The sequence below is a fragment of the Rhamphochromis longiceps genome, linkage group LG20 (assembly GCF_057381845.1).
Source record: "Rhamphochromis longiceps isolate RC_006_pf linkage group LG20, R_longiceps_female_GT1.1, whole genome shotgun sequence".
Classification (NCBI taxonomy): domain Eukaryota; kingdom Metazoa; phylum Chordata; class Actinopteri; order Cichliformes; family Cichlidae; genus Rhamphochromis; species Rhamphochromis longiceps.
Window position 1 is genome coordinate 8,977,675 of NC_140576.1, and position 11,431 is coordinate 8,989,105.

The 11,431-nt window shown below is 40.0% G+C and overlaps 1 protein-coding gene across 2 annotated transcripts; it reads right to left on the reverse strand.

Annotated features, from left to right (window-relative positions):
- Window positions 1-924: 924 nt before the first annotated feature.
- On the reverse strand, window positions 925-8,902 carry tmem115 (transmembrane protein 115). Of its 2 annotated transcripts, none has more exons than XM_085394321.1 (4): window positions 8,832-8,902; window positions 7,391-8,079; window positions 5,369-5,733; window positions 925-3,543 (listed from the first exon to the last, which is right to left on the reverse strand). In XM_085394321.1, the coding sequence occupies exons 2-4, from the start codon at window positions 7,880-7,882 to the stop codon at window positions 3,240-3,242; spliced, it is 1,161 nt and encodes a 386-aa protein (XP_085250447.1). In that variant the 5' UTR covers window positions 7,883-8,079; window positions 8,832-8,902; the 3' UTR covers window positions 925-3,239. The 2 variants fall into 2 exon arrangements, with proteins under 2 accessions (XP_085250447.1, XP_085250448.1); XM_085394322.1 differs by lacking the exon at window positions 8,832-8,902 and adding an exon at window positions 8,532-8,764.
- Between the last annotated feature and the right edge of the window lie 2,529 nt (window positions 8,903-11,431).

The following is an 11,431-nucleotide window of genomic DNA, read 5'->3' on the forward strand; positions in this document are numbered from 1 at the left end:
ACAGCACTGACATCATTCATTATGCTCGTCTGCAGTTTTTATAGTTTGACCCAACTGTACAAAGGGATAAGACACACAGACAGGATCTGCCTTCTTCGCTTTAATGACATTTTAATTCAAGGGGGGGGGAGGAAATAAATAAAAAACAAAACATTGGAAACAGGACTGGAGGTGAGGTTTGGCTGAATGTCAGACTGACGAGATTCAGTCTGAAACCTCAGACTGCCAGCTACAATGCTCCACAGCCTTCAAACCACTAAAAAATAAAAAAATAAAAAAATAAATAAAAAGGTACAACTTCACCAAATCACTGAACTTCACAGTTATCTGCAGGCAACCGCATTAGCATGTTTTGCTGCAATGCTGATTTTGTGATGCAAGCTGAATTGGGCAGCCAGTCAAGCTTAACACACACTTTTTAACTGCTATTTGACTATTTGCGGACTATCTTGCATGTAAAGGGTATGAAAATGACACCATAAAGCTGTAAATTGCACTGTAATTCTATGCAATTATGTACAAAGTTGCCTTGACTGTTTTTATCCGTTGCTACTGTGTTTGATGGTCGGGTGCAGTGTTAAGTATCAGACGTCTGACTGCAGCTTCACCTGCTCCACTCTGAAGATCAGTTCCTGTGTCCGTTCATTTACAGAAACAGTAACATTCAAATTAATGTAGAGGCCCAAATCATCCCATGTATACACAGGCTTGCCAAAATATGAGCACAGTGAGATAAAACAAGAATAAACAGGACAGCACACAGAATTCCATCCCTCTAATATGGCTTATCACTTCCCTGTCAACATCACATCTCATTCCATCAACCGTTTCAATTTATCACATGGGGCGAAGGTCTGCAGACTACAGGCTATTTTTGCCATTTATTAAGAAGCAAAGAACCCAATTCTATATTTCAGTGTTAAAAAAAAAAAAAAAAAAAAGGGAAAATTTGAGTCCAGACACAAGGCTGACCGTTTTCTCGTAGCTTCAAAGGCGTGCTCAGAATCACTCCTTCTGAGCCACAGATAAACATTTTCACTTAGGAGGAATTCAATTTGGTTGGCTACATTTATGTGGGTTTTTTGTTTTTGTTTTTTTATTTTGAAGGTGTGGTGACACAGGAAGTTTCATTATGTTGATAAAACAACATTAAAAACAACCTATTTTAATATTTATTTTGAATTCAAAACTATTAAATGGAATTACACATGTAACATCATACTCATTTTTGTAGCTCTGTAGTTTCCCCAATAATATAATAATAACAATCTGTAATTTTCTTAAATATCTTTAGGAAAGTAGAGGTAACTCTTAATTCTTAGCAGTTCACCCTAATCAGCGTTTAGTCTTAATGTTTGGCCTGTTTTCACAGGAAGAATCATAGAGGCCGAAGGAGGGTGTGAATATAACCTCATGGACTTTTGCTCTTCTAATCTAAAGTGATTTAAAAAAAAACAAAAAAAAAACACCATGGTTCACAGTCTCAGCTAGTTGTAATTTCTCACTGAAATTACAAGCTTATGATTATGATTATGAGTGCAAACGTATTTTTCCAAAGTACGGTTTCAGTTTGTCATCATTGCTAAACAATTCATTTGCTTCAAATGACTAATCAAAAAGGACAGGAGGGAAATTGCAAATTCAATGATTTGATTGTTTCCACAATAGCATGCAACAGCAACAGCAATGACTGGCAGCACAATCAGTGAACTGATGACCTTTAGGTGTAAATGAAGTTCATGTTTATTTAGATGAAATAATTTAGCTGCTATCAACAACCCTAGAAAACGATTCACCATGAGTCAGGTCTGGAAGTATAAATTTAGAGATGGTAATGCTACAAGTCCAAAGGATGTGACTGTGAGACCTGTGCCATGTTGACTACTGACCAGGACAGCAGTCCTCTGTTTGTGGAATCATTTGTCCTCATGGACCAGTGCCAGAGTTACAACAATTATAAAACTTAAAATCGGTAACTCATAAATCAATGTGATTTTCTTTAAATACCACATTTCTAATGGTGCAAATGGATAAAAGAAGCGCAGACAATGACCACCCTCCCTTCATTGTAGGCACCCAGATAACAGAACAGCACTTGCTCACACATTTGTAGCATAATTTCAGAATCTTGAATGCAGAAGTGTAAACAGGTTAGGATCAGGAAAGAAATAAAATCAGCTTGCAAAACAAGAAAATCATCCACAGATCTGTGTGAGCGTAACACCACCAACATGTCTTGTTAGTCCAAAAAAGTTAAATTTTTGTTGAATTAAATAAGTGAATAGACTATTTGGGGGGGGGGGCACTGACAAGAAAAGAAAAGGAAAAAAAAAAAAAAAAAAAAAAGGAGGGTGGGTGGGGTTAATGTGGTTTGTACTTCTGCTTGTGATTCCAGAGAGGTATCGGGTGGCAAGTTAACCTGGTCTGGAATTTTTCTTTCACCTGGCACTTTTTCAAATCTTGATGTTTGGTAACACAGTTCATCAGCAGGACAGACCCGCAGCAGCTTCTTTCCTGTGGTCCAGCAGTTGGTGCTGAGTAACATGCTTTTCATGCTTCCTCCGTTCCACACCTGGTTCTATATTTGGAACCAGTGAACCCAAAGCTAATCTGACTTAGTGCTTCTCAATTTGACGCGCCACAGTCTTTCATCGAGAATCAGGAACTCAAACCCAGCCTCTGTCACGGACAGCTTTCCCCACAGCGAAAAACAAAAGAATGAATATGGCTGCTCTGTAAAACTTACAAAAAAAGAATATCATACACCCATTTCATTATTTATTTAGAAAGCAAAAAAAAAGAAAAAGACACACGAAGCAGTGAACAGATTTCTGCAAGCTGGGATTAAGTCTGGAAAAGAAAGAATTTTTGTGACTTTCTTTCGTTTGTATGCAGGAGCGAGTCAAGAATTTAGTGTTCAGTCTGCCCAACTACACTGAGCATTTACAACCATCGTGTCTCAACTGAAAGCACTGTACAGTCTTTTGGGCTTCACAATGATGCTGACAGAGTTTGAGTGTGCACAGCTGTTTGTATACACTGGTCAAAGGGGTGTGTGTGTGTGTGTGTGTGTGTGTGTGTGTGTGTGTGTGTGTGTGTGTGTGTGTGTGTGTGTGTGTGTATGCCTAATAGCTGTCACTGAATAAACCTGTATACTAGTCAGGAACTCTGAACACACCAGTATACTTGCCAGTGACCTCAAACAGAGCGTGCATATCTGTACACTTGTGTTCTGTTTGCTATGATCTTGAAGGTGCATCCTCAAAGCTGATGATGCTGGACTCTGGGTGCTGCACTCCACCCGAGGAAGGTGCTCCGCCACTTTGTGACATCAATGATGAGGAGGTGGAGGAGAGGGAGGCACTGATGGCTCCCCCTGCTGTTCTTGGTGTGGAGGAGGGCTCACGTCCGCCTGGTAGGAGCGGCTGTGTGTCGGTTCTGACCTCGTCGTCATCGTCGTCTTCCTCGTCATCCATGCTGGGCCAAGCAGACTGGTCCTCTACGCGTTTTAGACGCTCGTTCAGAGCTTTCAGGGCCAGTTGTCTACAAGGATGAGACGAAGAGAAATGCTTTGCTTCAATGATTTCAGGGCTTAAAACACTAAACTACTGACATAATAAAAAGAAGTGAGTAATGTGTCTCTATGGGATTCTTGTAGGAATTTCATACGTACACACTGAGAGTCTTTAATGATAAAGACTAAAAAGCTGATAATGTTGAACAATATTTAAATTCACCAAAATAAAAAATACATATAAAAAACGAGCAACATCTACCAAGTGGGCCCCTCGGGGAGTTCAAATAACTTGGCTTCAAGTATCTGACACAAGTTTTTGTGTGAGGCAACATCAGACTCAACCCAAACACTGCTTTTCTAATTGTAAAATAAAATGTGACTATTTGAATGGTGCCAAAAGAACAGAAACATTATGTTTGCACTAGTCTAATCAGAATTACATCCATTTTAACTGCGTGTAATTCTGATTAGACTACTTCATACTGCACTAATCTCACCTTTTGTCTCAAACACATCAGGGAGTCAGTGGAAACGAAATACTAGAAATTAAGATTACATCATTGTGCAATTAAAGCCTCCCAACAATTGTGACGCTGAACATTAAGAGAAACACAGAACCTGACAGGAAAAGCACCAATAGAGCTTTTCACATGCGTCAACTCATTTTACCAAAGTTGGTGGTTAAGTCAAAAACTACCGCAAACGTACAAAACTACTGCTGACTCTTTGCTCTTCATTTCCTCCATGGTGCATTACCTCTTATAGTAGTTGTGCCGAGGTGTGACGTAATTAACAAAGAATAAAGTCACACTAAATTGAGTAGATTGGCTGCTGTCGTGACACCCAATCAAGCTTTTTGAGTCAAGATCGGACATGTCAAACTGAATCCATCCATTCCTAGTTATGACAAATCAATACTTACTAGAGCTACCTCACCAAATTCTCTGTTGTCTTTTAGGATTTCTTTTTTTAAGTAGGAGTACCCAAATCTAGCAGTGAAAAAAAAAAAATCCTAAATAATGTTTTACTTAACTTTTGCTCAAAAGTCAACTCTAAATTTATTAAAATGTCAAAGAAGTCATTGCTGCTGTGGGGGCATTTATTTCTCTCCAAACATGTAGCCAAAAAAGTTGCAAATGTATAATTCACAATTGTTTCACATCAACAAACATATAATCTAAAGTGGTAACAGTAACTTGTTTTAAGATATCTGTGCTTACACACAGACGTCACTGAACACACTGGCAGACTTTGCTATTCTAGACAAAACACACATGTCACACCCAGTCTTTTCTTTGGTTAACTACATGGCTACTAACAACTACTGTAATATTGTAAAAAATTAAAGAAATAACTGTATCATGTTAATGATACACAAGTGTTTAAATTAATATGCAATTCTTATTTTGTACATTTTTTACAGTTACGATTATGGTCTCTTCCCTTACTTTGTAAATTTGCCAAACATGACACCAAACACACACAATAAAGTATATTTTGTAGCTATCCCATTAACAATGTATTATTAATGAATGTGTATTGAGAGTCTGACATTTTAAGAGCTATAACTCAAACGTTCTCTTTTAATAGAACGGCATTAGAATGCCATTAGGAACCTATTCGCACCATTTATTTAATTATGCAGGGACTGTTGGAGTGTGGCCTTAACGTGGGCATTTTAGACCATAATTTGAAATATAAATAGATGAAGGCAAAAATAACATTTTATACAACACTTTACTGAGACAAACTGAGGCTGGTTGTATTCAATGCTTCAATTTCAGTTTAGTGTATGAGGACATATGTTTACAGATGTAAATATTTAACTCCTTCTTGTTTGCGCTCACTCACCTCCTCCTTTCTGCATCCTGTGGGTCTGTCCCAGGTAAGCTGATGGTGATGGAGGAGGGCGCTCCCACGTCGTATCTCTTTACCATCTTCCTGCACACCTTCATCTTCACCAGGGCAGAGTGGACGAGCCCTGCCAGCAGTCCCACAGCTGGCTGCACTGCCTCTGGGAAGAAACTTGCGAAGGCAAAGTGGTCTGACATGTCGCCGCGGCCCCGGCTGTGCCTCTGGTAGAAGCGCAGGTAGACCCATCCGGACAGTGCACCATAACTGTATGAAGCCAGGGGAGCGGAGCTGTCAAGCAATCCAGACAGGCGCAATAAAGCCAGGAAGAGGAGGACCAAAGCTGGTGCTGCTTTGAGTCTCACCTGAAAGGAACAAAAAGACTTCAGTTCTGGTGGCCAAAATCATCGAGGAAGCTACCATTTTATAAAAACTTGTTGGCTTGCAGTTCTCACAATCTCTTTAAGTGAGTTAGATTTAGGAATGGGGAAAACCAACTGGTTAGATGCCGGGTAACAGGCAGAAGTCACAGTCCAAGTGTTTCAACAAATGTTTCAACAAAGTTCCTAACCTGGTCAATTGAGACCAAGAGATTTGAGAAGTGACCCAGTTTCACTCAAACTGGCAACAAGCACAAAAAGCAAAAATGAGGGCAAACTAAGGCAGAATGGCCAAGACGTTTCAGAAACTTATTGGGAACATGCCACTAAAGTGTGTCTCAGCAAGAAAAACTAAAACCTTATCTGGACACAGCTGCTCTGCAGACGAGCAGGAAACTAAACCCTAAAATGTAAATTAAAAGACTGCACTGTAATCCAAATGTCGAAGAAAATCGAACACAGGCCAACTGGAGAAAACGCTGAACACTTCAGTCTGTAAACTACATGTGCTTACACAGTGATAACTTATGACCATATAATCCCATTAAGAGCAAAAACTGGTGACAAAATGACACTTGGATGAATGAAACCTCTGAAAGCGTTTCACGTTTTGCAACATGATTTTTAAATTAATATACAGATGGTAGAAATATGACAATTAAAAAAAGTTATGTCTCTCCTCCAGCATAAACTACAAACAGACCACTTTTACAGACTTTGGGAAGACGACTTACAAGTGTTACAGTTAAGGCAATAAATCTGTGATATCTAGCTGACAGAAATCTATGTTTTGTTTTGTTTTTATTTATCACTTGATACAAACCCAGCCCTGTGACAGACTGGTGACCTGTTATGGTCTGTCACCTCACACCCCTGAGTTTGAAAAGTTGAAGTGGATGGATGAATTGATAAAGTCCAAATAACAGACCTCTGTAAAAGACCTCTGAGGAGGGGGTGCCAAAACTTCTCTATACAGGAAAAAAGGTAAAACACCAAATCCCCATATAATGCAAAAATAACGCAATAGATAAAAAGAATTGTTTTGTGTGTGTGTTGGGGCGGGGGGGTCGTTTATTTTAAACACAATTACAGATACAATCTCATCAAGACTTATCCTGTGTTTGTTCAGACTGTGAAAAGTTGCTGAGTACTTTTTAGCCAACAGTACATCCAAGAAACACCTGAATTTTGCATTATAAAACCACAAATGATTACACATATCATACAAAGCCAGCGATTTTACACTGTACTCCACCATATACATTTGGTTTTATTCTTCAATATATGCACTCCTATCAAAACCAGAAATTCCAACTTTCATCCAGTCTAAAAAAGTGATTTTGAGACACTAAATCTTACATATCTACTAATAATTAATTACTGCTGCACATCTAATGGCAAAGCAAGCAGTCTGCAGGTAATACTCCTAAGCTTGTATTAATCCAGATAATAATTAATAATAATAATAATTCAACATTGACTGGTGTTATATTGATCTGTCACGTCCAAAAAAACAGAGTTTATGCACATATTCTAGAGACTAGTGGTTAGCTTTCCATTGTTATTTGTGCAGTTGTTAGGGTACATACTCAGTTCATCTTTACGCCTTTTTACCCCACCCTCTCTTATTAATTATGCTCACCTGTGGCACTCTGAGCACTGTAGTATCCCCCATGGTCTGCTTCAGCGCCACCAGGACACCTCCCAGGAATCCGGCTGCTCCATGGACACGCACAGCAAACAGGAAGTCCAGGTCAAAGGTAGCCACATAGGTGAGGAGGTAGGAGAAGCCTGCTAACAGGCCTGCAGACACGTTAACCACTGCGAAAAAGATCAGGAGCTCCAGAGCACCCCACAAAGGCTCCAGCAGGCGCCCACAGGCCATTACTGTCCCCACATTGGCTGCCACACCCCAGACGTGCTGCTCCACCACTCCATGGGTTACCAGCGTCCACACCCAAAAGTTGGGTGGAAAAAGGTAGCCCGGGGTCACCCCCAATGCGTATGGAGTGTTGACAGCCCATGAAAGCAGGTACAGCAGTACTACTAGAGCACTTATAGCTTTTACTACTACACTGGTGCTGGCAAGGGCAGCCAGGAAGTGCTGTCGTGCCACAGGCAGGTAACGATTCATTGTGGTCAGTTATGAAGAAGGTCCTCTTTGAGCAACTCTGCCCAAAAGAGTTAAAAAAGCAGAACTAGTTGCCTGTTGTTGTAGCAGTTCTTGAATAATGGAGAGAGGTCAATGATGCCAAGCAAAACAGGAGACACCCGTGGGTCCTGACAGCATCAAAATCCACACTCCTCTGTGAGCCTTCATCCGGATAATGTCTGTGAAGTGGGCATAGGCAGCTTTAGTAATCAATACAGTTAGCTTCTACTCTTCCTACAAACGTTTGTTAGCAATTGTATTAAAACTCATTAAGGGAGTTTGAAGCGTTACAGCTCATCTACCCTTCAAAAGGAACAGTACAGTGGAAAACAAGCAAAACCGCTGATTCTTACAGTTTAACAAAGTAACAAACTTCGGGCTTCAGTAGATAACCTTAGCTGGGGCATTTTAATCAAGCTGGCGACCTTCAGTCGGTGTAGACAAAAGTAGGGCAAGCTTACAAATCACCACCAGTTACCAGACAGGTGCTAGGGGCCAAATATGCCAACAATAAGAGAAGCAAAATAGCCAAGTAGTAATTTCTTAAGAGCAGTCTGGCTGAGCTAGCTTGTAAACACTGATAGCTAAGGCTAGCTAGCTGTCAAACTGAGAGTGTTTCCAAGTACTTTACTTTATGTCCACTGAAGATCAGAAGAGGTTTCGTGTGAGTGTAAAACAGAACAGCTAGGGCCAGTAAAACCTGGTCGATGAAAAAGCCCACCGAGCCCCAGTTCTTAGTCCTCTCGGCCCGGGCTAGCCTGAGGGTTTCCCGTCGCTAGCAACAGGCCCTCAAAACAATATTAAAGACGTTCCCGGACCAGCGTCAGCTCTCATACAGTTCATAGTCTTTCTCATACGACCCTAGCTTCATTGGTTTATTTTAATGTTCTTCTCTCCTTTCAAAGCAGGTTGCCAGACAAAATTATGTTACCTTTCCAGGCACTTCTCCTCCCAGAAAACACCACACAGCGAACTGACCTGCGCTGTCTGCCACCGTCATCAACAATCGGTGAAAAAACGCCGTCGCGTAACTTCCGGACAGCATAGCACTCTGGGATACTGAGTTTTTACACAATCATTTCCGTAAAACGAGTCTGTAAATGATGACTTTCGTTTGCCTACGGTGAAAACTATTTCATTTAGTTTACATTTACTTATATACGCTATTTAATTTGCACTATATTTTAAGTTAAATATTTCACTTTTTTTTATCCTGCCTTTATAGTACTTTTACTTTAACCCTTTGAGGTTCACACCAAGAAAATTGCAATTAAAAATAATTTCTTTTGCATTTTTCTATTCATTTAGAACAACAGTAACAAAGTTTAGATTTTTTTTTCAAATAACTCCATAGTTTTTTAAACTTGGGCCTCAACCAAACGACTGAGATTTTCATTCATGGTAAAACTGAATACAAAAAATATTTTTAAAAGTTTAACAAAACAGTTATAAACTTCTGTAACTTAGCAGCACAGTAACTGAACAGATACAAGAGAGTTGTAGTGCTACAGGACCAACTGCAACTGCAATTTAGAGGCCTTAGATTTCCTTTATTTCTGGTGATATGCAACAAAGCACTGCTGGTGGGCATTCAGGCACAGAAGCACTTTGCACTTAATGATACAATAATAATAATAATAATAATAATAATAATAATAATAATAATAATAATAATAATAAACTTTATTTATTTATAAAGCACACTTAAAACCAAGGGTATACCAAGGTGCTTAACAAGTAACATAGAGAACAAGAGGAAGATAATAGAAATAGAAATGGGACCAAAGTAAGCACTAGGTATGCAAGCAGATAACTGTCACTGATACATAGGAGAAGCAGCAGATACAGAACAAACAAGGAATTAAATGAGCATAAAAGTGCATAATGTAAAATCATAAGTGAAATGTTAACCAGAAGGAAAGGCAAGATTGAAGTGGGTCTTTAGTCGTAATTTAAATAGTACAATAGAATCAGAGGTGCGGATAGCGAGAAGGAGGTTATTCCACAGTACCGGGGCAGCCAGAGCAAACGCACGGTCACCCCGAGACTTCAGCTGAGATCTAGGTTGCGTCAGAAGTAGTTGAGTAGCAGATCTAAGTGTCCTATTACGAGTATGTGGCCTGAGAAGTTCACTAAGATAACTCGGCGCTAATTTATTAATAGTTTTGAACGTAAGGAGTAATATTTTAAATTGAATATGGCACTTTATGGGCAGTCAGTGCAAGCCAGCTAGAACAGGAGTAATAGAGCAGAATTTCCTGGTACCAGTCAAGAGGCGGGCTGCCCCATTTTGGACTGTTTGCAGTCTAAGGAAAAGAGAAGAGGGAAGACCGTAGTACGGAGAATTACAATAATCCAACCTGGAGGTCACAAAAGCGTGAATAAGCTTCTCCAGGTCCTCATGCAGAACATAATGCCTAGCCTTAGAGATAAGGCGCAGTTGGTGGAAGCTAGATCTCACTAGCAGACACTTGCTTATCAAGTTTGAGCGAGCTATCCAGCAATACACCCAAGTTACTGACATAGTCACAGGAAGAGCTAGCAAAGTGACCCAGAGCAGCACAAAGTTGGACATATTTCCACCTTGACACTTCCTTTGAACAGAGGTTACACCAGCCTTGGTTGTCAGAGTGCAGTGGCAGGTGTCCCAAGTTGTCATAACGCACATCTGGTTGTGGATGTGAAGATCTTGGGGTGTAACGTTTCTGCTGAGGCAACATTTGAGGTGGAGAAGAAGATGATGGTCAGCTAAACTTTGATGGAAGCTTGTTGACCTGCATCAAACTGTGGGCAACTGCACGATGAAACCTTTTGAGAGAGAGTGGTTTCTCATTTAGTAGGGCACAGTCCCTCTTGTGAACAAGCCAGGCATTTGAGATGCAAAGGTGGAGGATGTGGCCAAACATCGTAAAACACCATTGATTTGATTTTGCTGAAGTCTTGTAAATGTGGACCGGCATGTCTGATAGAGCAGAGATCTAGATAAGAGATATCCTGTTGGAAAAAAAAATATCGCAAAGCAAGAGGGAGACACAGAGGGCAGCTACACAGGGGGAAACTACTAAATAATCAGGGAACTAAACAGGGAATACAAGAAACTCAAAACAGAATAACTAGACTCTATAGAATAAACTAAAGACTAACAAAGTGAACGTTATACATAAATCATAGTACAAAAGTGTAAAAATACAGGAAAACTCAAAACACTGGGTCAAATGACCCAGGACCATGACAAATAACATCATGTACAGTAAGACAGGCATGGAGAACAGCACTGACCATGAGAGGCTTCGAACAGATGACACAGCATATATACGACTTTAAGTATATATGTCATCTGTGATATTATTGTGCACAATTATAATGTATTGTTCACCTCCCTTAAATAAACAGGCAGCTTTAAAGTGTGAAATATTCATTGTTACGTCCCCCCCGAAGGGGTCTAGGCATGCGAGTAAGCGAACCAGTAACAAATGAGCCCGGAAACAGAATGAAAAGGAAAACAGACAGGTGTTTAGTAAATAAAATAGT

Bases quoted from the DNA above. Each gene is read 5' to 3' on its own strand.
- tmem115 (XM_085394321.1), bottom strand. From the start codon at position 7,882: ATGAATCGTTACCTGCCTGTGGCACGACAGCACTTCCTGGCTGCCCTT. The intron at 5,734-7,390 runs GTGAGCATAATT...TGTTCCTTTCAG, and splicing joins CAGTGCTCAGAGTGCCACAG to GTGAGACTCAAAGCAGCACC. The intron at 3,544-5,368 runs GTGAGTGAGCGC...TCATCCTTGTAG, and splicing joins CAGGATGCAGAAAGGAGGAG to ACAACTGGCCCTGAAAGCTC.